The sequence below is a fragment of the Arthrobotrys flagrans genome, assembly GCF_004000055.1.
Source record: "Arthrobotrys flagrans strain CBS H-5679 chromosome Unknown unitig_1, whole genome shotgun sequence".
Taxonomy (NCBI): Eukaryota; Fungi; Ascomycota; class Orbiliomycetes; order Orbiliales; family Orbiliaceae; genus Arthrobotrys; species Arthrobotrys flagrans.
In genome coordinates this window covers 1,950,494-1,975,044 of record NW_027137556.1, presented here as the reverse complement: position 1 = coordinate 1,975,044, position 24,551 = coordinate 1,950,494, and the positions used below count along the sequence as shown (strand labels likewise).

The following is a 24,551-nucleotide window of genomic DNA, read 5'->3' as shown; positions in this document are numbered from 1 at the left end:
CCGTTCATCACCCTCCTCGCATTCCATCCGCCCCTGCCATCCCATCCGCCACGATGTCGTCTCTCAACTCCCAGCTCAAGGGCTTCAAGTCCGGCGTTGTCAACCAAGGCAACTTCGCCCAAGCTCGTCGTCACATTGCTTCGCCCGGTCCGGGCGTCCAGGTCTCTCCGACTTCAACGCCAGGAGCGAGTGGCAGCGGCGGAAACTCCTCTTCCGCCGCTGCAGCCATCGCCAAACGCAAGAAGCCGGTCAAGAACAATGTCGTCTACTCTCAACCGGCGGATACCGGAATGGGTCAATACATCATGACTCAGGTTCTCCATCTTGTCGAACACCTCAAGGAAGTCGAGAAGCCTCTCACCCGCGCAGACCTCGAGAGGTTCCTCGCCAAGCCTCTCGATTCCACTATGATCGAGATCCTTAGGTCGCATGACAAGCTGGTTTACGATCATGTCACGGATACATACGCCTTCAAGCCGTTGCACAACATTCGTAGTGCTCAACAGCTTCTCACTCACCTCCAAGCATCCACTACCGCACAGGGATTGAGTGTCAAGGAACTCAAGGATGGATGGTCTGGTGCCCTCGCCACCATCGACGAGTTGGAGGCCGATGGGTCGATATTGGTCACCAGGACCAAGAAGGATGGACAGGCTCGAATGGTCTGGATTAACGATAAGAGCTTGAACGTCACTATCGATGACGGTAAGAGCTCGTCTTGTTTCCCTTGCCATTTTCCGGGGAGGTCGGATCGACCCGTACTGACATGAACTTTTCCATGTGAACAGAATTCAAAGCGATCTGGGAAAAAATCGCGATCCCACCGGCTGCCGAACTGCCCGGCGAACTTGAGCGCGCTGGTCTGAAACCTACCAGTGTGGATCCGGCCACGATCAAGAAAGCCATGCAGAAGGATCAAGGCAAGAAGCAGAAGAAGCCAAGGAGGGGTAGAATAACAAACACCCATCTTGCCGGCATGCTTCGCGATTACAATTGATCGCCTAAGGCTTTTGGCTTCGTGTCTTGGTCCCTCAGCGGCGGAGAGGAGGGCGCGAAGTGGAAATGCTATCGGATGCTACCACCCTCTCTCCTTCATGACCGAAAATATATATTTTTCACGTCATAACGAACCATGCGGATAGGAGACCTGTTGCTTGTTATCCATCCCCGGTTACTGTTACATTTGCTTTCGAATCTTTTAGCATATAGCGAGGCGTTTTGGGTGGGTTCTTGGCTTTGGTCTTTCGTGAATTACATTTCATACATCCCTTCCACCTCTTTTATCAAACACACGTAGAAGGAACTGTACATTTATACTCTTTTCTGCTTCCGTAGACCTTTTTCCTTTCCTTTCTTTTTCCTTCGAGCGCAATAAACTTTTTGTATCGTATGGGGGTTTCCGGAAATCTTGGCGAAATGATAAAAATAGGGTTTCCGCCGTCAATCTGCTCAGGTTACTCGCGAAGCACCTGTCAAGGTTTCTACGAACATTGTAGCCACGAGGCGGGAAATGGGAAAGCTCAACGAGCTCGGATATTAAACATCAGTCTTGCAACTAGAATGCGGTTCAACATCTACTATCGACGATATTACCATCTACCTAGCTAGGTATATACCCGTCAATGCAATCTTACGAACCAATATTAAGATGATTCATCGAGTCTGATGGAATATTGTGCCGTCGGTAAATTGTTGTTCGTGTGGTATTTTTGACATGTATGTCGCGATCGTTTTAGATGGCTTTGATAGGAATCCAGCTTTTGAGAAATGGTATATTTACAATTCAACACTCTATATTTACAATATCGTTATCTTAAGAAGCCGGTGCGGCGGCAGCGGTAGAACCATCCGGTGGCGCAGGAGTGCTTTCCGATGCCGATTGAGCATCGGTCTCCGGAGACGCCTCGATTTCAGCTTCTGTCGACGATTCTTCGGCAAAAGCCTCAACAGCGGCCTCCGCCTCAGAGGCACCGGCAACAGCAGCAGCATCACCCTCTGCCGCCGCCGCTGATTCACCAGCCTCCGCCTCAACTACCTCCTCCTTACCCCCCTTCTTCTTCTTCGACTTCTTCACCCTCGGTGGGAAAGAAACCCCATGCCTCTCACCCAACCACTCCAGCGCATGCTGTTCAATCACAATCCTCCCGGTCTCCAACAAATCCTTCACATCCACATCCTCCACCTTCATCGCCCTCCCATGCTGATTCAACATGTTCAACCCACACCAAAGATTATTCCTCCTGGTCATGGTAATAAACAACGTCTTCCCATTCGCAGCACCCCATTTGTTCAGCAACATGATCTGTCTCATGTACCTCGTCTTCGAATGTTGGGGATGTATAGCCTCACCGATAACGATAAGCTGTCCCTGTCGATATCTATAACTCAACGCCGTTCTGAACGCAAGGTCGTATATTTTCTTCGGTAGGTCGGTTCTGAAGTCCCTGGGTTTGGGGCCGTGGGCTTTTGCGCCACCGCGGAGCATGGGGGATGATACGTCGCCCAGACGTGCGCGACCCGTACCCTTCTGCGGACGGAGTTTTTTGCCGGATCCTACGATTTCGGAACGGTATTTGGTCTTCGCGCGGCCGAGACGGTGGGCGTTACCTTCGTAGACTATGGCTCTGTGGAGGATGTCGCGGCGGAGGGGTAGGTGGAGGAATTTGGCGTCGTACTTGACGAATTGGATGGGTTCGAGGGTGGGGAATTTGTAGAGGGTTGTGGTTACCGGGAGTGCTGTATTTTTCATACTCGATTAGTTTGCTGAGAACCTAAACAGGAGGGAAGTATATGGTAACAAAGGAATGCGTACGATCCAGCAACAGCTGCTGTCTGGTCCTCGGAGGCCGCAGTCTGCTTTCGAAGACTTTGACGCAGGTGTCGGATCCATCGGTTGATTCCGTGGCTTCTGTGGCCATGAACCGCCGCGAGAGGACATTGTAGCTCTGTGGATAATCAATTAGTCTTCTAAATCGGTAAGATGATGATGGAAGGCTCCCATACCGTCGGTATACTCCCATCCGTCCTACTCCAAGCCCGCTGTAACGAGGCACCCGACCTGCGCAACAACCTTGCCGACGAACTCGAACTCGACGCCATTTCCCTGCAACTTCAAAAAGTCGGTGCGTACCCAGCCTCCTTCCTTCCTTCCTTCCTTCCTTCCGTCCCGATTGCGGTCGTGAGCCGGATTGGCGTGGTGGGGTGATGATGGTGGTGGTTGTCGCGGGGCACGGTTTTTACAGAGTTGACGTTGGAAGCCGTTCATGTCGTCGAAGCGAAAAAAGATTTATCTTATCAACGCAAATAAAGCAACGTCCTCCCTTCCCAAAATTTTACACACGAGACCCTCTACTTTTTCTTATATCAGGCGCGATTCGATAGGCTTCACGACAAAAGGGAGGAGCAATTGAGAAGGAAGGAGGACGGAAAGAAGGAAAGGATAATTCGACAGATTTCCAATGAGGTAACAGGTTGCTTGGAATATAAAATAAAAAAAGTTCAACAATGTCGCTCTGCCCCCGCGCCGTCCTGCAGGCAGGCAGGCCTCGGGCCGTCTCCAAACCCGCCTTCCTCTGCCTCAGACGTCAATTATCCACAGAAGTCCAACCCCCCACCCCGCCGTCCCACGAATCACCATCCTCCCCGCCTCCTCCGGTCGGTACCGCCTCATCATCTGCACAAGATGTACCAGCACCCAGCACCACCGCGCCGGCACCATCCACCGGCCGTAAAAAGCCCAAATCAAAGCATGAAGACGGCCTTCTCCACACGATCGAGACGATGCCGTTTAAATGCTACCAAGAGGCGCTAAAGGTTCTCCGCGAGGACCGTGAGGAGAAACTTGTCAAGATTGCGGAGCAGCAGAAGGCTATCGCGGGTTTGAAGAAGTTGTACGGTCTTACCGATAGCAGTCCGAGGATTGTGAGGATGCAGGGGTATATCGATGAATTGAAGCTCAATATGGATAAGAACAATCCGAGGATAAAGTATTCTTATGATAATAAGCTTAAGAGTATGTTCGATATCTACAGCTAACATAGATTATCGTCAAAATGCTAATAAAAATGGTGGGGAGAACAGTCGACCCGTACAGGAAAATCTACCAACACTGGGATGAACAAAAATGGCGAGAATTGAAGCGCATGATTCTGATGCAGAGAATAGAGCAGATGAATGTTGTGCCGGATATCATACCGTCGATCGACCCGATCATTGACGTTTCGCTGCGATTCAGACGTAAGAATGTTCCGCACGGAGCCAAGGTCCTGGCGAAGAATGCGACGAGATATCCATCCGTTCAGGTCAAGCAGTTTGACTCGAAGAAGAGATTGGTTACGGTGCTGGTTGTCGATCCCGGTAAGTCCTTATTTCTTTTCTATACCCACGTAACCTTTGTGGGACATTCGATGCTAATTGTGACTCAGACAAGCCGAATCTGGAGAAGAACGGGTTCGATTACTACCTCCAATGGATGGTCACGAACTGCGAAATCTCCATCGAGAACCCCATGGTCATCGGTGTGAGCACCACCCACAACGGCCGTGACGAAGTCGCACCTTACGAAGTCCCGTACGTCCACAAGGGAGAAGACTACCACAGGTACTGCCTGTTCATCCTCGAACAGAACGGCAGGATGGAAATCGGAGGAAAGCCGGATAAACCCATTAAATCCAAGTCCGAAGCCAAGGGAGGAGAAACACCAGCACCGGCCGAAGCCAAGGAGGGAGAGGCAGCCGTCCCAGCTGGAAAGTCGAAGGAATCACGGATTCAACGACTGGGTTTCAACCTCCGCTCCTTCATTGCCAAAAACGACCTAAAAGTCATCGGAGCAGACCTCTGGCGTGTCGAGTTCGATAACACCATGATCGATGTCATGAAGCAGCTCGGAAGAACCGATTGGGATATGAAGTACCTAAAACACCCGGAGCACATCTAAAGTAAACATATCAAGCATGTTACTTTTTTGTATATATTACCCGTATACCTACCCGGGAGGTCTATCGTATGTACATATCGAATGTAAAAAATAATAAAAAGCTCCGCTAGCTTTTGTCGATGTAAAAAAATCAGAAGAACCTCACTCATCCTTCGAAACCTCTGTAAACGGCCCCGAAAACCACTTCCTACCCCCCGCAACCTGCGCCACCACCTTCCCCATGATCAACGCCAACGGCACGGGTCCATAAAACCTCGAATCGATCGAATGCGACAAATTATCCCCCGCGATCCAACAATGCCCCTCGGGCACCCTAACCATCACGGTCTCCTCCCCACTCCCGGCAGCCATGGGATCGGTAACCACGTAATCCCCAGGCATGCCGATGACCCTCTTCAACAGCATGACATCCATATCGTCCGGCCTGTGCGCCGCGATCAAGTCACCGACTTTGATCCCCCTCCCTCTGGAATATAAGTTATTTACGACGACCGAACCGGATGTTGGGAGGGTGGGTAGCATGGAGGGACCCTCGCATTGGCTGATTATGAAGACTTTGGAGACCACGAGGTGGGTGAAGGCGAGGAGTTTTATACCGATTACGAGGGAGGTCAGGGCGCGGCGCCAACGGGGGTGGTACCAGGGTAGGTCGCCTTCCGGGGTAGCTCCTCCTCCTCCTGCGGTTCCTCCGTTTGGAGATGTTGCAGCTGTGCCGTTACGACGGATGAGGAGCTGTGGTTTGTAATGAGGTATCGTCGTCGGGATATGGCTACGGGATGGCAATGGCAGCAGGCGGCCGTGGCGGCGCGAGAAGAGGCGGTACATGACCGTTGCATGCAATGCACATCTCTTCCTTTCCATCCCCTGCACCCGTCCTCGTCCTCCGTCCCTGACGAACGCCCTATGGTTATAACCCTCCTACAGCAGAAATAGCCAATGGATGGCCGTTTCGGTTGCGATCGCTTGCGGTAGAAGCTAAATAATCCGTGGTTGGTCCGTCAGAAAAAAAAAACCAGTTGGGTTTAATTCAGACCCGGATATATCTGAATTCGATTGATAACAATTCGCGCTCTTCCTTTCCCACACCCCCCTCCGCGTATGTAAGCGTGCTAAGCTATTATGAAGAAAGAGCGGGATATTATATAAACACCAAAGCCGGTAGAAAATTTTATCAAAATGGAATGTCCAAGCTGGATCTTGTTAGCTTCGTATCATTTTCCATTCCTATTTACGTAGGATAATATAATATACACTATCGATATAAAATATCGATATCAGATGTAGAAGCCTCGAAAGATGGGCCGCATCAGTCGCCTCCTGACCTTCAACAAACCCAAGATATCGATCACAATCCCCAAACGATCTTCAAAACCTCAAAAGCTATCCATCTCCCCCCCGCAACTGGATCCGATCTACCATCCATACCGCGACCTCTCGAACACCTCCCAAATCTCGATCCACGGCTACGCCGTCCCCGCCCGCTTCATCGCCGCCGAACACACCGCAATCTTCCTCGACACCCTCCCCATCGGCGACTTTAAACGTCTGGGGCAACTGGTCATAACCGCCAGCGTCGGACGGTTGGGTCACCTGTCGCTCTTACCGGATAGCGACCACCTTATCATGGTTGCTGTGACGAAGTCGAAGGGGATCGGGAGGGACAGTTATGATATGGATAACGAGCTGCGGTTGAGGCTTATATACTTTTTGGTGAACAGGTACGGAGCGTATTTTAGGTGTTTGAATCAGTTGTACCCGGGGGAGCTGGAATCCCTGGTCGGGGGGTCGCACCGCTGTCATCCTTTGGCGGTTTTATAAATGTTTACCGGATCCTACGGGGTTTACGAAAAGTACGATGTGGAATTTTTATGTATGTATGTATGTATGTATGTATGATCATGATAACGACGACGACGACAATGATGATGATGATGATGATGATGGATATCACGGCCTTTCATGTAACTGCTCGATATGATGTTTTATATAAAGTCTCTGTAGATACTTCTTATCACTTGCATGTAAATTATAAGACATTCTCGCGCGCCCAATCAAGTCGCGTCCTCCCAAGTTAAAGCTCTAACGACAGCTCTCACAGCTTCCCCAACCACACCGTCCCCAGACCACAGACGGAAGGAAGATTATCACAATGTCCGACCAAACTCCCCGCGTAAACGCCAGCTACCTATCGAACTTTACCACCCAAACCGTCCGTATCGCCGGAAAGGTCATCGAGATCCAAGGCGGCTCCGCTACGATCGATGCGCAGGGGACGGTTGTCATCCACTTGGACGGTGTAAGCCAATATCCACATTCGTATATCACGGGAACCGCAGCCATGTCTAATTCCTCCGGTTTCAAAAACGCACAGGACACAAACATCAAAACGGTCGGAAACGTCGTCGAAGTCATCGGAAGAGTAAATAACGACCAGTCGATAAAGGAATTCGTTTCCTCGGATTTTGGGCCCAATGTTGGTATGTTCTGTATAACCCTCCCAATTTCTTACTCGTAGAAACGATAGCTGATAGCTACTCAGAACTGAGTGCAATCGAAGCCGTCGTCCAAGCTACCCACACATACCGAGAACTATTCTACGACCCGAAATGATAATCTTGTTTTGTTTGCGATGGACTCTCGATGTTTATCGGGTGTGGGGAACAGATATGCATAAACGTGGTCGGCATTACAATCGTGGATACCGTGCATCTTTTTCTTCCTTTTGAAGGATGTCTTTGATTTTATTATTCTTTCAACCGGACCATTCCTATCGAAGGCCGGTTCAGTAACTATCGGTCGAATGGGAGACTATTTCTCCCAAACCTCAAATAGAAGTAATAATATACATGCAGTATAAGTCAACCGTTCGACTGCCCCAATGCAGTCTTTTTTGGAGTTAAAAACCACCATTAAAAAAGGGGAGGAAAAAAAAAAGAACGGAGAAAGATAATGCGTAACAGGCCCTTCAATAGGATCTGCACTGCCACTATGGTACATGATTCTTGCGTAGTCGACGAGAAAAAAAAAAGGGGAGAAAGAGAAGAGGATAATGTCTATGCATGCGTGAATGCGTAATAAAAAGTATAAGGATAAAAAGAGCAATACACGCTTTTATTTAGTACATGAGAAAAGGAAAAAAGTAATGGAAGAATGGGTATTCGCAATACATGAATGAACCACAGGTTTAAAATGAATCTGATCAAAAAGAAACCACCATCATAAACGCCGTGATAATCAAGAAAGAAAGGGAAAAACAGACATGGAAAATCATCCAAGGAGGACTAAAATGCAATGGGGAGCCTATAGAATTGTAGAGTAGAGAGTGCGGTCCCGACTTCTCCATGAAGGCGTATAATCAAGTCGGCGGAGAAATATGGGAGAGAGAATGGGCGTAGGAGGCGGTTACTTCCCCTCACTGGACGAGCTATCGTCCTCCGAAGACTCCTTCTTCTCGCTAGCAACAACCGCAGTAGCTTCCGTACCACTTGCAGCCGCATTGGCGCTCGTGATAGCTGCAACCTTAGCAGCAGCTCCACTGGCAACCAATTCCGAAAAGTCAACAACAAGGGCAGTATCAAAGTCGAAGTTCAAATCGATAGCTTCGATGCTTGTCTTATCGATGACCTCCTTGTCGGCTGGCCCGTCTCCAACATCTAATGTATATGTCGTCGCGTTTCCAGGGCTCGTAGGCAGAACATCGCTGGGGAGGTTCGAACTGATCCCATCAGCTAGCGACACCGGTTCTTCATCGTAAAGGTTGAACAATGCTGGGGGGCTACTCGGCATAGCATTCCCTTCGGATGTCAATCCCATTTCCTGCTCCACCGCTTGCAAGTTGATTTCCGAGAAAAAAGCATCGTCATTGTCGTCATCCGCTCCGTTGGCGGGAGTCGGCGATGTGACTTTCATAGACTCTTCGGTTTTATTCCACTCGTTGAGAAACTCAAGCATGATTTCGCCGGTGGCCGGGCTGACGATATTCATGTTCATGTTCATCAAAAGTTTGCCGGGTGTAGGCGTCGGATGCCCGCTAACGAGTTTACCGGAAGGGGTTGCGACTCCTAACATCCCGGACTTCCAGAACGACGGGCTGTCAACGTTAACGCTTGCAAGGAGCGGCGTAAGCCTGATCGGTGTCTTGAACTCAGGGTTGGCCGGCGTCATCTGGTTAACAGGCGTTCGTGGCCTCGGTGTTTGTTCGTCATCATCGGGGCTCTGAACCTCGACGTCCTCGGCCCCTTCGTCAGGGGTATCCTGTACTTCTACCTCCGCCTCCGAATTCGCCTGCATCAATGTTCTCTCGAGCTCTCTTTCCCAGTCAAGTTCCATAAGGGCGTTATCAACCGGAGGTGGATTGTTCTCCTTTTCCATCTCAGGACTGCCGACAGGCTCTTCTGGTGAAACCGGTGACATAGACTCGGCTTTGGGATCCCGCGTCTCGCTTCCTGCTTCAGTTCCGGGGGTCAGCGCCCCATCGAGTCCGGTGGGCGACTTCTTAGCTTCCGGGAAGAGTTTCCTCCGTGTCTTCTGGTCAGGGCTGAGTAAACTGATCGGCTCTGCAATTGTTCCGAGTCCGCAGGGACTTGACTGAATCCTTCGAAGGTTCTTATTGACAACTTGGTCCCATTCTCCATCCCCATCAGGCCCAGGAAGGCTCGTCGCCCTGTGGCCGCCGATATTCCGAGTCGGCGGTGACGACGGACACGGATGGTGGCGTGCTACAACCGTCCCACTCCCGACGATGGATCCTTCCGGGGCCAAGCAAACCCTTTTCTTCTGCTTCTTTTTCTTCGGCTTCGGAGGTTTATCCTCCCCTTCCTTCTTATCCCAATACTGGTCGGGTCGCATGGTTCCATGGTTGTGATGCCATAGTCCGCAGGGATTGCACAACGTCACTTCCCTCTCGACTTCGCTGCCGTTCTCGGGATCCGTCATCATGACCTTCGCCTTCCTCCATGTTGGTGTTTCGATGGCTCCGCAGTGCATACAATATGTAGGCATCTCACCGGCAGCAATTTTTTCAAGCATCTGACGCTCGATCCGCGCACGGACTAGAGCAGTAGTCGAGCCTCGTTTCGCGGGAGCGGCATCGGTATCAGAACCAGCATCGCTAGCTCTTCGTTTTCGCGAGTTCTCGTTCTCTTTCGGTAGAGGAGTCGGGAGGATCAGTCCAGACGGTAGATTCGTTGTAGGTACGGCCAGCATGGGAACCGATGATTTCTTCGATTTCGACTTGTTTTCTTGTTTCTGCTCGACGGGTGAAGTTGGAATCGGGGCATCAGATGGCAGAGGATCGGTCTTGAGTCCGGATTTCTTCTCCTTCTGTTTCTTCGATGGATCGGCTTTGAGATCCGGATTCTTCGGTGGGCGTCCTCGCTTCCTCGGTAGAACAGTCGAAGATGCCGACTCGTCGATGTCCTTGGGAGAATCCTTCGGGGAATCCTTAGGTGACTCCACCTTCTCGGCTGGCGAACTCTTATCTTGTTCCTTGTCAGATGCTTTTAAAGTCGGGAACAGAAGTCCACCACCGGATGGTAGGGCTAGTTCATCCTCAGAACCCTCATCACGACCAAGGGTTTCCCGGAGGGCGAAACTCGATTGGCGCGGCTGGCTGGGGAAGAAGCCCTTGCTGGGTTGGCGAGGAAGCACCGGCGAAGTGTCCAGGGCCGGTGATGTTTCATCGTTCTCTGCATATTCAGAGTGAGAAGGTGGTGGTGAAGATCCGATGAAGAGAGAATCGACATCACTGTCACGTGGTGACTCCGCAATCTCAGTATCAGCATCGTTATCAACATCTTGCGTCATTTCGACATCTCCATCTTCGTTAGGTGGTGACATGGTGGTAAGTCGTGTGGCCATATCGCCAGCTTCAGAGACGGCAGCAATGAGAGTGGCCGGTGAAGGTGCTGCGGATGAAGGAGGTGGCAGGGGTGTTGCTTGAGACAAGGAAGGATGAGGGGAACTAGCATTCGAGTCTGGAGGTAATGTGTTAGGTGCAGAGGTGTTATTAAGGTTGGATGCGGAAACAGAAGTTAGACTGGGAGAGGGTGCAACCGAGGAGGGGGTGGGCGCCTGTTTTATAGCTACTGGCGCGGCGGCATCGGTTGCAACTGGATCCTGCGGAAGCCCCTCCCGGGACGGGGGTTGGCCGTCGGTGTTTGACTTTCTTATGTCCGTTAGCCTAGGGCGCCCCCTGGGCTTGCCCGTAGGTTTCTTAGTGGAGACTCGGCGCTTCTTCACTGCGGGTTGGGTGGAGTCGGCATTTGGCTCGGCCTTTTGCTGTTCCCCGGTGCCAATGGCTGGCGCGGGGGTGTCCGAAGCCTGCGGGGCCTGTGATGAAGGTGCTGGTGACGGTCCTTCAGCAATCGAGGGCGCTACCGGAGCCCCACCCTCCGGTATGTCGGCCTGCTGGGAGCTTTGAAGTTGGGTATTCGCCGGGCTGGGTACCTGGGTGCCGTGAGACTGCTGAAGAGGTGCGGACGGTTGACTCTGGTAAGGTGGCTGAAGGTTCTGAGGATATGGTTGGGGGTACCCTTGGGGGGTTTGGCTTATATGACCGGGTGGGGGTTGCTGGAAGTGCCCCATCGGCTGGTACGAGCCCACTCCCTGGGGTACATACGGGTATGCCATACCCCCGGATCCCCCGTGCTGCTGCTGCTGCTGAGCATATTGGCCACCCATCGCATTCGTCCATACAGTCGCCGGGTCAACACCAGGTGGGATATTCTGAGCAAGTTGAGAATACTGGTTCATGTGATTGAGATAGTCCACCTGCCTCAGCGTAGGCACCCTACACAACCTCATCCTGACCTCCAGAGTCTCCCCGACATCCCCAGCGAATATCCCCAGCAAATTCTTCTGAACCCGTCCGGTAACCAGTCGATTCGCCTGAGCAGGATCGATGGCATCGGGGTCTGGTTGTTGCCTATTGAGCGTCGGTAACGAAAGAACCCAGGAGAGAAGACCTAATCCTGTCATGGGAGTATCCGGTTCCGAGTAGTCGTATGTGTAGACGGAGTAGTCGCATCCTTGGTGGTGCATAATCTCGGGACTGTATCATCCAGGCATCAAAAGAAAAAAGACTATTAGGCTCTCATAATTCACATCCTCGATCCGGTTTACAAAAGTCATGGTACAAACCTCGAATAGACGATATTGAGGACGCAGGTCTTGAGGTCCACGAATCCAATCGGGGTGTTCTCGTCGAGATGGGCGACACGGACGTGGACGACATCTTTCGCTCGGGCGAGGCAGTTGGGTAACAGGTCGTCAATGCTATATAGTACTTTCACTAATCGATCACGATGGAAATTAATAAGCCAATTCTGTATCCTGATTATGAACGATCGGGTTCTCCTCACATCGCATAGGTTGTAGGGCAGGATGCCCATTTCGTCCAGAAGTATCATGGCTTTCGGGCGGGATCATGTCGGGTGTTGCAGCTAAGACGGGGTCTGCTTCCGAGTCCGGGCCAGCCTGCGCCGGTATTTTCGAAGATTTCTTAGCCATGGCCCCCTGTGAGGCCAGCCGTATTCGCCGAGTTCAGTGCCGTTTTGTAAGAATTCCCTCTATATGTTTATATATCTTTAACCGGCGAGGAGTTTCGAAAAAGATGCTGCTGCACAAGAAAGGAGGTACTTGTTTCTGGTTGTGTTGTACGAGAGAATGTCGAGGAGGTACTGCTGAAAGTCTGAGTGTTCGTATTCTTTTTTTATCGATTACAGCCGATCGAAAACGTGTGGATATCGACGGATGGGGTGTGTATGGCGGTTTCTTTTTCCTTATGGGCAAGAATCGCAATGAAGCGGTCCAGTTACAGGGCAGAAGTCTTTGTCGTGTCTATCTTGCGATGATTCATCGATCGGATAGAACCCTTCTACCAACTTATTCCCAGGAGTCCAAGCTGACTAGCAGTCCAGAGCTACGGAGCCTTATCTTTCAAGCTAGTTGAGCGAACAATAAAGACGGTCGAGAGCCAGCAATCCAGTCGTCAAGGAGTGTCGGTCGGAGAGGCAGGCGATGTTTTGGTCGTCGTCTATCACCGTCATATGGAACATGAAACCAGGAACGCTGAAAGAACACACACCCAAGCGGCACAGGCACAAAGTAAACACACGTAGAGAACGCTGAAATGAGAGTGAAGAATGCAACAGACGAGAAAAAAGGGAACCTTTTATTCTTTATCCGAGCCGGGGGAAAGATGACGAGGGATAGTTGGAGAGATTGAATCGAAAGAATTTTTTCAGTGGGTTGGTTGGTTGGTTGGATGGTTGTCAGTGAGTTGATGGCTTGCCCATTACATGGCTGTTTGGGGAAGTTTATTTGGAGATGGGCTTGAACGGGAATCATGATTGAAAGAAGAGAGGTTGGGAGGTTAACCAACATTCATATTGTAAAAAGGAACTGCTGGGGGCTTCTGCTAGTATGCTTAACTCCTTGCCGGCACGGTCCAATCAGAGCTGCTGAAGACGTGACACTGACCTGGATGAGATGCATGCATATATGCTTTCGGCTAATAAGCAGCGAATAGACCTGCCAATATCTCGTTTTCGACAGAGTTAGGATGTAAAACGGACACAAGACGAGGGGACGGTTACGCCGTATGATGTGGAGTTCTGAAGGCCTGGTCGGAGCCGGACAGGATCCATTAACCTCGATGCGTTGTTTTGACGTTGGATGTCTCACATCGCGTGTTGGTTCTCCCCAATAAGGAATGTTTGTCAATATTACCCAATACGGGTTAGTGCCAGAAAGTGCAAGATCTAATCTTGATAAGATCAGGAATTGTACAACAGCAAAGCTTCTTTCCAGCAAACGCGACTCACCGAAAGAAGCTCCATTGCATCGACACACCTTCTTCCTCTCTCCATCTCTCATCCCTACGATTCCCCACCACCACCATCACTATGGCGTGAGTACGCATCGCCTCCGTTACTTCCTTATAATACATGCTAACAATGCGAACAGTGAACTCCTAAACAAACCCCGATCCGAACTCACGTACGTGCCATTCCACTCACCCTCCCTCAGGTTGATCTTACTAACCTCTACCCCAGCGAGTACGAAATAGCCCAGCTCGAAGAATACGAATTCGCCAACGGGCCCCTCTCGATCCTGCAGACCGCCGTCAGAACGCACAATCAAGTCCTGATCTCGTGTCGAAACAACCGAAAGCTCCTCGCCAGAGTCAAGGCCTTCGACAGACACAGCAATATGGTGCTCGAGAATGTGAAGGAGATGTGGACCGAAACACCTAGAAACGCACAGGGCAAGAAGGGACGGCCGGTGAATAAGGATCGGTTCATCAGTAAGATGTATGACTCGTTTCAATTGGAAGGGATGGAGAAGCGGAAAAGGACTAATTTTGCGAATGATGTATAGGTTCCTACGAGGCGACTCCGTCATCCTCGTTCTTCTTAGTTAAATTTCTCAAAGCGAGGGTTTGTTTTTCGCCCGGTCTTAGCTACACATATTGGAAGTCATGCAAGTTCAACGATCGATATCGAACATGGCGTTTGGATCCTTTCGGATAGATGAACGACGCGGAGAAGGAAAAGAACTACGCACAAATATATACCAAGCTTATCTTTTCACATCTTCGGAATGACTGTATACTAGTGAGGATGGGTTGGTGACGAAAAAATGGCTACGGGATGGTACCAGTGTTCATAATATACAATGATGAGCTTTCGCATTCCAAAATATCACGGTTATAAGATTATATACAAAGGTCCCTCGCCTAAGAAACCTCCCCTCTCGCCTGCCACGCCGGAACGTGTTTCTTCTCCCCTTCCCCTTCCCCTTCCCGAACCCCCTCCCCGCCCTGTTCGAGCTCCTGCCTCTCCCTTTGCAACCTCTCAAACTCCTCCTCATCGATCGGCTCCTCCCCTTCCACCTCCTTCTTCTTCGGCCTCGGCGGCGGCTCCACCCAACCCTCGGGCCTCTGAACCACCATGGTAAGCTGCATACCCACCTCCCCAGATCGTTTCCTCACATCCACCCCACCGTTATAATACATAAACTCCTCAATGACCTCCATCATCTCGTCCAACTTTGACTGCGGCGGTTTCGCCTGTTTCTTCTTCCTAGCGATCATAACCTCCACCGTATTCCCCTTTTCCAAAAACTTTCCGATCTTCTTCAGATGATGGTTTAAATCATTCTTATCTATCCCCCATGATATCTGTACCTCCTTCGTAATATCCCTCCCGGATTTCTTCTTCTTCTTTTTGAACCCCGGAAGGTCTAAACCTTCTGCATCGGAGGCTTCACGTTCGGCTCGTCGTTCGGCTTCGAGACGTTCGAGAAGTAATGCCTTCGGGAAAAGTCGAACGATATGACCTTCGCTTTCGTCGGTCAGCCGATCCACACCGGAGATGTGGATCAGATGATATTTATTCCGGTCGTAAGAACGGAGGATTTGGTCGATCGGGTAGACTCCCACTAACGCCCCGGTTTCGTCGATATAAGTGGGGTTGTAGGCGGTGATTTCATCGTCGTAGGGGAATCGTACGCGAACTTCGTTGATGAATTGGGGCCCCAGGTTTGGGGCTACGGGGAAACGGGCGTTGGTTGCGGCGGTTCGGCGTTGGATCGTGGTGGTGGGGTGGAAGGTCGGTGGGAGGATTTCATGACCGGGTGGGAGGAGGAAGGATGGTGGAGCGGAGGCAGGGGTTTGGGTGTAGATTGAGAGGAGGGAGAGGGTTGGCCGGTTTAGATGGCGGCAGGTAGCTCTGGTTATCTGTCGGAGAGCCATTACGCAGGTGGTTAATGAGGTGGGGTGAGGTTCGAAGGCAGACGGACGTTGTCGCCTATGAGGTTGGATCGGATGACGGCCGAAATTTCCGGCAAGGGTTCAAAACTTCATCATGCATGTCGCGAGAGCGGAGAGGCATTGTTCATATCTATAATATTACAAAAAAAAGAGTCTATCTAGCTAGGTCAACCCGAGGCTAGCTCAATTCTGGCAAGTTGTAAATACATACTCATAAAGAGAAAGAGAGAGAAAAATTATCTATTCATGAAGAGACCGCAGCATTTCCTCATCTTGTCTCTGCGGCCTGCAGCCCGAGAAGCTTTGAAGAAGGAAAGGATGCATCAATGTCATCGCCGACGTATAATTCGAACCTGACCAAAAAAAAAAAAGGGGGGGGAGGTTACTGAAGGAAAGGGAAATGGTGAGATGCGAAATCATCATGCTAACATAAAAGGTGGGGAGATGACTAAATTGTGGGGTTCAAGTGGGGCCGTCGAAATTTATCATGAAAACGCGATAAACTCATTGCTCATTCATAAAGAAAAGGAAGAAAGGAGATGCTTTTGCGAGGGCATGGTTGGAACGGGAGGGTGGAATGGGGGCTTAAAAACGAAAGGGCCGAATGAATTATAAAAGTACTCCAACCATCCCAAATTCATTTTTTTTTACAGTTGAATAGAAGAAAAAGAGAAAAGAGAAGAAAAAGAGTCGTATCTTGAAATCTGCCATCATCACCATTCTCTTCCTCGTGCATGCTGTGGCAGCAGCTAAACATCCTAATGGTTCGAAGCAGCTTCCAAGTCATACCGACGGACAACGCCTGCGTGCTCGCGAGATTCACGCAAGAGGTTCCCGAAGTACTTGACGGCAACTTCGCATTCACCCTTCCTCTTCGTAGCCTCCTCCTTCTTGACCTTGAGACCCTCGATGTTCTTCTGGAACCCGCTTCGGAGTTCCTCGGCGGGGAACCGAAGCACCTTGCGCACTTCCTTGGAGATACGCTCGGAGTTCTGGTGAACGTAGTCCATCTCTGTTAATTCCCTCTTGATCTTCTTTGCCAACTTTTTGGGGATGGCGCGCTGAACATCGCTGATAAGCCAGTAAGCCGCAGCACCAACGCCGGCGATGATGGCTGGGATGATAAGGCGCTTGGCATTACGGATACCGACGATGTTCGTGGCTTGGATGACACCATCGATCCAAGAGCTGATATTGAACATGCGGGAGCCGGCGACGGAAAGAACCGTAAGAGACATGCTCATACCCGCGACTTTTTCCTGACGGTCAAAGTCAAAGAAGTCAAAGGCATCGAGCTGGGTCTTGATGTTACGTCCGAGAGCGTCCCTCTTCTTCTTGAACATAAAGTCGGGACGGAAAGTTCTTTCGACATATTCCCGCTTCAAGTGTAAAACTCCCAAGGCGTTGATGGCGCCAACGCCGGAGACGGTAGACCTGCGAGCGGCATCTTCGGCTTCGACGACCGCCCGGGTAATGCTCTCCAACATGGCACGACGGGTTTCTTCCGCAAATTTGACGGAGTTGAAAACACCGCGCCAAGGAATCTGGTGGGCTTTGTCGACATCTTCGATGGTTCTGGAGATCTCACGGCGGGAGTTGCGGTAGACGGCATTGCAGGTGTCTTCGATTTGTCGGTCGCATTCGTCCGAAACAGCGATCCTAGCCTTAACGGACTCGTCATACTCGGGTGTGAGACGAGCAAGGTCAGATCTCAAAGCATCCAACTCTCTACCGGCAATGTTATTGTTGATAAGGGCGAGTTGCTCGATGTCCTGGAGCAGGTTGAGCAGGTAGCTCTTGGCCGGGCCGAGCTTGGAACGGGCACGCTTGTCGAGAACGAAACCTCGGAGAGAGTTCTCCAGGTTGTCAAAGTCGTGGCTCTTGTCGGGATCCTTTCCATCAATAACCGCATTGGACGAGACGAAATGCACGAGGTCCTGGCTATCGTTGAAGGTTTGCGGAGAAATATTGGCAATCTGCTCCAAGATGATGCGTTGGCATCGGACCTTGTCGCGGATGTTGTCGAAACGATTGACGACGATGAAAAGGTACGCCTTCTCGTTCGCAGCGTTCCACAGGAACTCCTTGGCCGAAAGAGTAAAGTGATTTTCCGCACTAACGACGAAGACAACGACGTCGATTTCTTCCTGTCGGGCAAAGACGGCTGTTGTTTGGACGGAGTCCATGTTGAGACCGGGAGCGTCGATGAGAGCGATATCAACGACGCCGTTCCTGAGAAGACTTTGTTCGATCGGTCGGGAATCCTCGACGTAAACCTTGGCCTGGGAGTATTTATCGACCATGAGAACTATATCTTCCAAATCCTTCAAGGGTCGGGCTTCGTAAGTTCGTTCGTCCATTCGGTCGTACGTCGCACCCTTGAAAATAGCATGAACTTCCTCAACTCCATTGTTGATCCTGCAATCCAAGACTTCGCAGAAAATTTCGGTACACGGCTGTTGATCTTCCGGCAGTATCTTCTTCCTCAGCAAGGCATTGCAGAATGTCGACTTTCCGGCGTTGAGATCACCGGTGACCAAGACCTTGGATGCTGTATCTTCGATACGGTCGCGGAGGGAACGCAAGTGCTTGATAGCCTGTGTTAATTTGTTATCCAACAGAGACGCTATGGACTCCTTCTCGAGGGAGTGAACCAGTTCGCTTTGAGACAACGAGCCTATACGGAGGTCGAGTTTAAGGATGTTGAACTCCTGGGAGATCTGCGGAGACATCAATCGAGGTTCCGGTGTTCCCGATCTGCTGTTCCGGTTCGGTTGGCGATCAAAGCTAGTGAGGGCCCTTCGAGGTGGTGCGAATCGTTCCCTCGAGGGTGAGCCGGTAGTATCAGGTGTGAAGAAGTCATCGGTCATCGAGGCCTTGCGCTGCACGGGAGACGATTCGGTTCTTTGGACAGCGGGATAGTGAATCGGCCATGTTTGGTTCATATTTTGAAGGCCCTGTCGAGCAAAAAATTAGCCACCTATCCCAACATCATAGTGCATTAAAGTTCGTACCTCTAGAGTATCGATCGTCCTGTAGATAGATCGACTCAGGGCAACTCTGTTTTGGTTACTACGGTCTTCATGTTAGCTTTCGGAAACATGGAAGAATCATGGAAGAATCATACTAGTGCATTTGCTGGACATGCATCTGATGTTGCCGTCGGTCATGATCAGCTAAAAGGAAAGAAGGTCAGCGAATCGATCCGATTGTCGATATGGGACAAATGGTTGACATACTGGCATCCGCACCCGGTGCAGGCAAAGTGGACAATCTGGGTGGCATAGGCATATCCTCATTGAGTTCGGAAAGCTCACTGAGATCGAAGTTTCGAACATCTTCAGAGATAGAACCTCCATAGCCGGAATCTGAGAAGGCCGGCTCGGAAGGTGTGGATGGGGTGGTGGCAGCTCTGCCAAAGGCTCTTCGAGCACCCCTTGAAGAGCTTTCTGCTGGATAGTATCGCTGCGACATTTCGGTGGGTTGTCGGCGGTGCTACCACCGCAAAAAGACGGAAAGGACGGTTATCGGGAAGGGTTAGTTCGGTCCGGAAGGACGAAAGAAGGGATTGGAGAGGCAGACGATCGGGTGGATAAGGGTGATTGGGGGAGATATGTGAGGTAGTTGTGGTGGAGGTGGAAGTGGAAGTGGAAGCAGAGGGAGAAGTCAAAAATTATCAACAACGTCAGAAATTGGTAAGTCTCGGGTCAATTTTACTGGGCGACAAGTTTCTGGTTTTTGACAGACGGACAGCTGCCAATAAAACCTTTTATTATCAACTAGAAAAATAAAATAAAAAATTTGCTCACCCTTCCTCGGGACCAGAGCTGGTGCAACTGCAGATAAACGAGGCAGAGGAGGGGGGCGAGAGAATGATCGATATCATTGACCGTTCAAGGAGAGAGGCCTGGAGGGAAAGAGGGGAACTGTGATGATGGCGCCACAGCAATGCTCTTCGATGTTTCTGGTGAAGTCCGCCCGCTTGGACTGACATAGAATCTCGTCGGTTCACATGATCCCTTTTTTTCTAGGTCTCTTCATGCACATACAACTGGCGGCCGCTGATTTGATCTCGATTTGACGTTTCGGGGAGCTATTTCGGAACCCGAGCTCGGGGCTTGTTCCGTCCGGTTTGGACTGAGGTGTACGCCCGAGGACAACGCACATATCTGACTAGTACTCCGCACTACCGTAATCAATTCATGTGAGAGCATTCCAGCCTCGTATCAGATGTCCCAGGGCTCCCCTGGTGTACGAACTGAGGCTGTAGTTTTATCGGTAGTGGGTGTTCGTAGTTTAGCTTGTCGGTGTGTTAATGGAGGTGGTATGCCAAACGCGACCAAGCCTGTTCTGATGATGATGCTCTTCGTCTTCTTTACCTAAAACCCATTCCATCGCTGTCCCATCTCATTCGCCACACAAACCCACCGGCCGCCGATAATCGATAACTTCTGTGTAGCAATCTCGGCTGCTGCATTTCTTGCCATCATGAATATCGGTACGCTCCGGACGAGCTGCTAGATCCTCGGAGATATGCTGACTAGATTGTCGTAGTGGAATGGGCATTCGGGAAACGCTTGACGCCGGCGGGTAGGTGTTCCCTCTCCAGGTACCCCTAAATTGCAATGAACATACAGCTGACCTAGCTACGAAACAGAGCGTCTGCGAAAAGTAAGGCATCCGACATTCCCGCTGTGGTCATTGCCCTCAACCAAAGTTATCATGATGGCCGAACTGACATGGTTGTTCCTCAGAACCAACGGGCGCTTGAGAAGGCACAGAGGGAGCTGGATCGGGAGAGAACCAAGCTGGAACAGCAGGAGAAAAAGTTGATCCAAGATATCAAAAAGTCTGCGAAAAATAACCAGATGGGAGCTGCGAAGATTCAGGTACGGTGGTTCCCTGCCGCTCCGGAGGTCCCTACGAATACTGATCGATACATCCTCGCAGGCGAAAGATCTCGTCCGGACTCGAGGGTACGAATTTCTCCACGAATACCCAACTACGACAATACTAACACCTAATATAGCTACATCACAAGGTTCTATCGAATGCGCACCGAGCTCCAGGCGATATCCCTCCGAATCCAGACCGTCCGATCCAACCAACAGATGATGGAATCCATGAAAGGAGCTACCGGTCTCCTACGGACGATGAATGCTACGACCAACCTCCCCGCCCTTCAAAAGATCATGATGGATTTCCAGAAGGAAAGCGATATGATGGAGTTTCGGGAAGAGGTAATGTCGGAAGCTATCGACGACGTTAATGGACTTGAAGATGAGGAAGAAACGGACGAAGTGCTAAACCAGGTCTTGGATGAAATTGGTGTCGACAGAGAAATGGCGGTGGGTTCTGCTACACTTGTATCGCTGCTCCGCTCAATACTGACTCGAATACTCCTAGCTCGGAACCACACCCCTAGGCCTGGGAGAACCGGAGGGCCAGAAAGAAGACCGGGTCGCACAAGCCGTCGGAGGCGGTGACGACGACCTCCAAGCCAGGTTCAACAACCTCGGCAGATAGTCCCTCTTTTGGCATGGCACGTAATGATCCCGAGGCTGCATATAGTAATAGGCATTTGGATTCCGATTTGGTTCTTGTTTGGGCGACAGTACTAAAGTTATACTACATGTACTAGCGGGCTGGAGTTCCGGTTTGCTTTTTCCTGTTGTCTTGGTGATTGATTGGGCTGTCATATATTGTAACTTTGCTCGCGCTCGAAGACTTTGAATACCGAGATATCCCTGCATCCAGGTCTCTGTAACTCGTAATCACCACCTTCGAATGCAAAAAATCCATATTTTATATCAATTATCAATCAGGTCAAAGCCTCCGGGTAAAGCCTGCGTAACTAAGCGAAACGAACGTCATCTTGCGTTCCCGCACACCTTGCGCGATCTCATCTCTCCGCTTCCCTCCACCCCATAATCCCGCGACACTTTTGCATGGCCAATTAAACATAAAAAAGAAATCACATTCCCGTACCCGCGATCGCTCAATGCGATGTCGACATCGACGGCTGGCGCAAGGCTCAACATACCCGATGGCAATCTAAGAACCAGCAGCGGCACTGCGACTCCCGTTCGGGCGACACGCGATCGCCCGCTGCTTTCGCCAAACGTAAGTGGCCCATGAAGCCATGCATGGACCGCACATGCATACTATGCATACCGCTATTTTAAAACAATACTAACCCGTACGGGTGCAGGGCCGCCATTTGCGCCATCTCAAGGGAATCGCCGTTCGAAATATATCTTCAAAACCGGCTAGGGTGCACAGACGGTCTAACGATGACGAAAACCTGGTTACCACTTGGAGATCGCCTGGGAAACTCGCTGTGCACGAGGAGGAAAGGACTTTAACACACTCTCGGTCTGCTATCGATTTGTCGACATTGGCGGCGGAGAGTTCGACTGCTGTTGGTGCTTCGAGTAGCACACATCACCTTCCCGATGATAGTGTTAGCGAAGGCGGCGGACGACCAATCTCGATCAGACGGCGGAATACTCGGTCGAACTCGATCCTGGCGGGGACAATATTCGAAAATGCGACGACAAGGCAGAGAAATCTGGTTGATGTGACGTTGGGGAAATTGGTCGATACTTTCTTCACTCTGCATCATGACTCTGTTGGGGGTGTGTCATTCGGTGTATATGCACTATTGGGAAATAGAGTTGGGGCTGACGAGGCTATCAGATGACCCGTTTTATATCAGCGAAACAGTACCGTCGTCCATCGTATGTTGTACCTTGCAAAACCAGTTCTCATTCGGATATTATTTCTGACGACGTATAGAACCCTACATTCCAAAGTTTCGAGCTGGGGGAGTGCGGTCCTGCGATAACACGGCTAGATTCTCTCGTGATACGGATTTGGGCGCGGAAAGAGCAAAGCAGTGATTTCGGTTTGCTGATAGAGCTAAATATCGGGTTGCCGTATCTTCAGTTTATCGGCCGGAGCGTCCGTATCCCATCATATTTCAAACATTCTTGCTTCTTGCTAATCTTCGGTATAGCTTGAAAACTTCAACTTCACATTCCCGGAGAACTGCGTCATCATCATCCTCTCGGACGGCTGTTACACGATCTTCAGCGAACTGGATCCGAAACTGGTTAAGAAGTATGTTGCGCCACGGCCCACCAAGAGGGTGTTGGCAGAGGCCGCGGAATCATGCTCCTTCGACGCAATATTAAAGCTGAAGAACCTGGAAGAATGCATTTACGACGCCATGGAGACACAGGCACATGTGGAACAGCAAATGGATTCGATAGCATCTTCGAGAGCAGAGTACCTGTCCCATGTGAGAGCTTTGGATGAGGAGAACTTGGAACTCAAGGATGCACGGAAAATCGTTTCGCGGGAGCGGAAGCGATTGGAGGCTCTGAGGAAGCATCGCGATGCCCTCAAGCAAAGTATCAGTGGTAGGAAGGCCGCTATTGATGCCGGGATTGAGAACCGCGCGATTGCGAAGCTGCATTTGCAAAATGCCAAGCAACAGCTCCATCAACGGAGTGTCGAGGCGGGTAACATCGTAGCCGCCATGGCAACTCGGAGGAAAGTCATCTTGGATTATCTAACGAAGATATACCCCATCGAACATGTAAGTTACCTCCATAGGCAGCACAGAGGTGTCGGTACTCACCCACAGCCTTCGGTCAGATTCCCGAACAACCTCTCAACTTCACAATATGCAACCTCCACCTGCCTAATGAGCCTCCGGAGGGCCATAATGAGGATGTGATTGCTGCCGCTCTCGGTTATGTAGCGCATCTCGTCTACCTGCTGTCACTCTACCTTAGCGTCTATCTTAGATACCCCGTTATCCCCAAAGGCAGTTCGTCAATGGTTCAGGATCCCATCAGCGTCATCCAAGGTTCACGATAGTAAGTTCGATGCTTTTTGGCTTCTTGGATCAACCGACACCCTAACTTGTTCAGCTTCCCGTTATGGGCCAAGAGCGTCCCATATTTTCGCTTCGAATATGCAATATTCCTGCTAAACAAGAATATCGAGCAAGTCAGTAGCCTCCCTCCCGCTTATCCCTCCATCTTTACTAACGGATAATATATATAGCTAATGGAGTCCCAAAAGTGCATCGTCCTGGACATCCGACAGACACTCCCAAATCTCAAGTATCTCCTTTACGTAACCACGGCGAGCCAAACTCCAATGTCGTACCCCCCACCTGTCCACCCTTGCGACTCTCATGTTGTCACAAATTTAAATCTCTGTTGTGCCGGTGCCACTGGTCCAGCATCAACATCACCTTCATCACCTCCTACTGCTTCAGGACCTGTTCCCATCATACTAACACCTCATTGCTCACTTCAGAATCGACGAGAGGCCCTCGAGACCATTCAATCTCCCCACAAGTCGGAGAGCGGCTGCAGCGCTGGCTGACGGCAACGCTGACGGTGCGCACGGTGGGAGCGGGGAAAGTACAACCGGGAAGAGCTCGTCGCCATCGTTGCTGTCCAAGTCGCTGCCGAAGACCACGAAGAACTTTGCGGCGACAATCAGTCCCAATGGGACTATCTCACGATCCACGATTTCGTTCAAGCGTGATTTTCGGAAGACTCAGGATGTGCTATGATCCTATTTATTTATTTTTCTTTTTCCTTTCTGCGCGAGAGAGCACCTGTTTTGAGCATGGTTTTGGGTTAATTCACCCTTTCGATTCACGTCCCACGTTTCTTTTCAACTCGTCTGGCGTTGTGGCGCTTTATATCCTCATGGTTTCCCGTCGGGTTTAGTATTAATGGCACCTGCTTTGAGATGAGATGGTAATGGATCTTGTCAAAAAAAAAAAAGCAACCGAACACATGAAATGAAAACGTA

General features: G+C 50.6%; 12 protein-coding genes across 12 annotated transcripts; 7 read left to right on the top strand and 5 right to left on the bottom strand.

The window, feature by feature from the left end:
- Positions 1–53: 53 nt before the first annotated feature.
- On the top strand, positions 54–997 carry DFL_008594 (uncharacterized protein; the record flags this gene model as incomplete). The annotated part of the gene is made up of 2 exons (XM_067638347.1): positions 54–705; positions 789–997. The coding sequence occupies 2 exons, from the start codon at positions 54–56 to the stop codon at positions 995–997; spliced, it is 861 nt and encodes a 286-aa protein (XP_067486244.1).
- Positions 998–1,813: 816 nt separating this feature from the next.
- On the bottom strand, positions 1,814–3,265 carry DFL_008593 (mitochondrial 54S ribosomal protein uL4m; the record flags this gene model as incomplete). Its single annotated transcript, XM_067638346.1, has 4 exons — positions 1,814–2,736; positions 2,813–2,945; positions 3,004–3,039; positions 3,131–3,265. The coding sequence occupies 4 exons, from the start codon at positions 3,263–3,265 to the stop codon at positions 1,814–1,816; spliced, it is 1,227 nt and encodes a 408-aa protein (XP_067486243.1).
- A 239-nt stretch (positions 3,266–3,504) lies between these two features.
- DFL_008592 (uncharacterized protein) lies at positions 3,505–4,936 on the top strand (the record flags this gene model as incomplete). The annotated part of the gene is made up of 3 exons (XM_067638345.1): positions 3,505–4,012; positions 4,081–4,356; positions 4,425–4,936. 3 exons carry the CDS (start codon positions 3,505–3,507, stop codon positions 4,934–4,936), a joined length of 1,296 nt encoding a protein of 431 aa, XP_067486242.1.
- A 141-nt stretch (positions 4,937–5,077) lies between these two features.
- Positions 5,078–5,761, bottom strand: DFL_008591 (uncharacterized protein; the record flags this gene model as incomplete). Its single annotated transcript, XM_067638344.1, has 1 exon — positions 5,078–5,761. One exon carries the CDS (start codon positions 5,759–5,761, stop codon positions 5,078–5,080), a length of 684 nt encoding a protein of 227 aa, XP_067486241.1.
- A 471-nt stretch (positions 5,762–6,232) lies between these two features.
- Positions 6,233–6,754, top strand: DFL_008590 (uncharacterized protein; the record flags this gene model as incomplete). The annotated part of the gene is made up of 1 exon (XM_067638343.1): positions 6,233–6,754. The coding sequence occupies one exon, from the start codon at positions 6,233–6,235 to the stop codon at positions 6,752–6,754; it is 522 nt and encodes a 173-aa protein (XP_067486240.1).
- A 331-nt stretch (positions 6,755–7,085) lies between these two features.
- Positions 7,086–7,546, top strand: DFL_008589 (uncharacterized protein; the record flags this gene model as incomplete). Its single annotated transcript, XM_067638341.1, has 3 exons — positions 7,086–7,232; positions 7,308–7,413; positions 7,476–7,546. 3 exons carry the CDS (start codon positions 7,086–7,088, stop codon positions 7,544–7,546), a joined length of 324 nt encoding a protein of 107 aa, XP_067486239.1.
- A 792-nt stretch (positions 7,547–8,338) lies between these two features.
- Positions 8,339–12,445, bottom strand: DFL_008588 (uncharacterized protein; the record flags this gene model as incomplete). Its single annotated transcript, XM_067638340.1, has 3 exons — positions 8,339–11,987; positions 12,077–12,227; positions 12,298–12,445. The coding sequence occupies 3 exons, from the start codon at positions 12,443–12,445 to the stop codon at positions 8,339–8,341; spliced, it is 3,948 nt and encodes a 1,315-aa protein (XP_067486238.1).
- Positions 12,446–13,842: 1,397 nt separating this feature from the next.
- Positions 13,843–14,360, top strand: DFL_008587 (uncharacterized protein; the record flags this gene model as incomplete). Its single annotated transcript, XM_067638339.1, has 4 exons — positions 13,843–13,847; positions 13,904–13,936; positions 13,993–14,250; positions 14,318–14,360. 4 exons carry the CDS (start codon positions 13,843–13,845, stop codon positions 14,358–14,360), a joined length of 339 nt encoding a protein of 112 aa, XP_067486237.1.
- Positions 14,361–14,675: 315 nt separating this feature from the next.
- On the bottom strand, positions 14,676–15,692 carry DFL_008586 (uncharacterized protein; the record flags this gene model as incomplete). The annotated part of the gene is made up of 1 exon (XM_067638338.1): positions 14,676–15,692. The coding sequence occupies one exon, from the start codon at positions 15,690–15,692 to the stop codon at positions 14,676–14,678; it is 1,017 nt and encodes a 338-aa protein (XP_067486236.1).
- A 776-nt stretch (positions 15,693–16,468) lies between these two features.
- DFL_008585 (uncharacterized protein) lies at positions 16,469–19,184 on the bottom strand (the record flags this gene model as incomplete). The annotated part of the gene is made up of 4 exons (XM_067638337.1): positions 16,469–18,667; positions 18,725–18,782; positions 18,838–18,886; positions 18,950–19,184. The coding sequence occupies 4 exons, from the start codon at positions 19,182–19,184 to the stop codon at positions 16,469–16,471; spliced, it is 2,541 nt and encodes an 846-aa protein (XP_067486235.1).
- Positions 19,185–20,198: 1,014 nt separating this feature from the next.
- On the top strand, positions 20,199–21,236 carry DFL_008584 (uncharacterized protein; the record flags this gene model as incomplete). The annotated part of the gene is made up of 7 exons (XM_067638336.1): positions 20,199–20,208; positions 20,265–20,300; positions 20,368–20,381; positions 20,465–20,599; positions 20,661–20,686; positions 20,740–21,058; positions 21,117–21,236. 7 exons carry the CDS (start codon positions 20,199–20,201, stop codon positions 21,234–21,236), a joined length of 660 nt encoding a protein of 219 aa, XP_067486234.1.
- Positions 21,237–21,716: 480 nt separating this feature from the next.
- On the top strand, positions 21,717–24,306 carry DFL_008583 (uncharacterized protein; the record flags this gene model as incomplete). The annotated part of the gene is made up of 9 exons (XM_067638335.1): positions 21,717–21,833; positions 21,922–22,348; positions 22,410–22,450; positions 22,509–22,673; positions 22,729–23,313; positions 23,373–23,596; positions 23,651–23,729; positions 23,787–23,884; positions 24,045–24,306. 9 exons carry the CDS (start codon positions 21,717–21,719, stop codon positions 24,304–24,306), a joined length of 1,998 nt encoding a protein of 665 aa, XP_067486233.1.
- Positions 24,307–24,551: the final 245 nt, after the last annotated feature.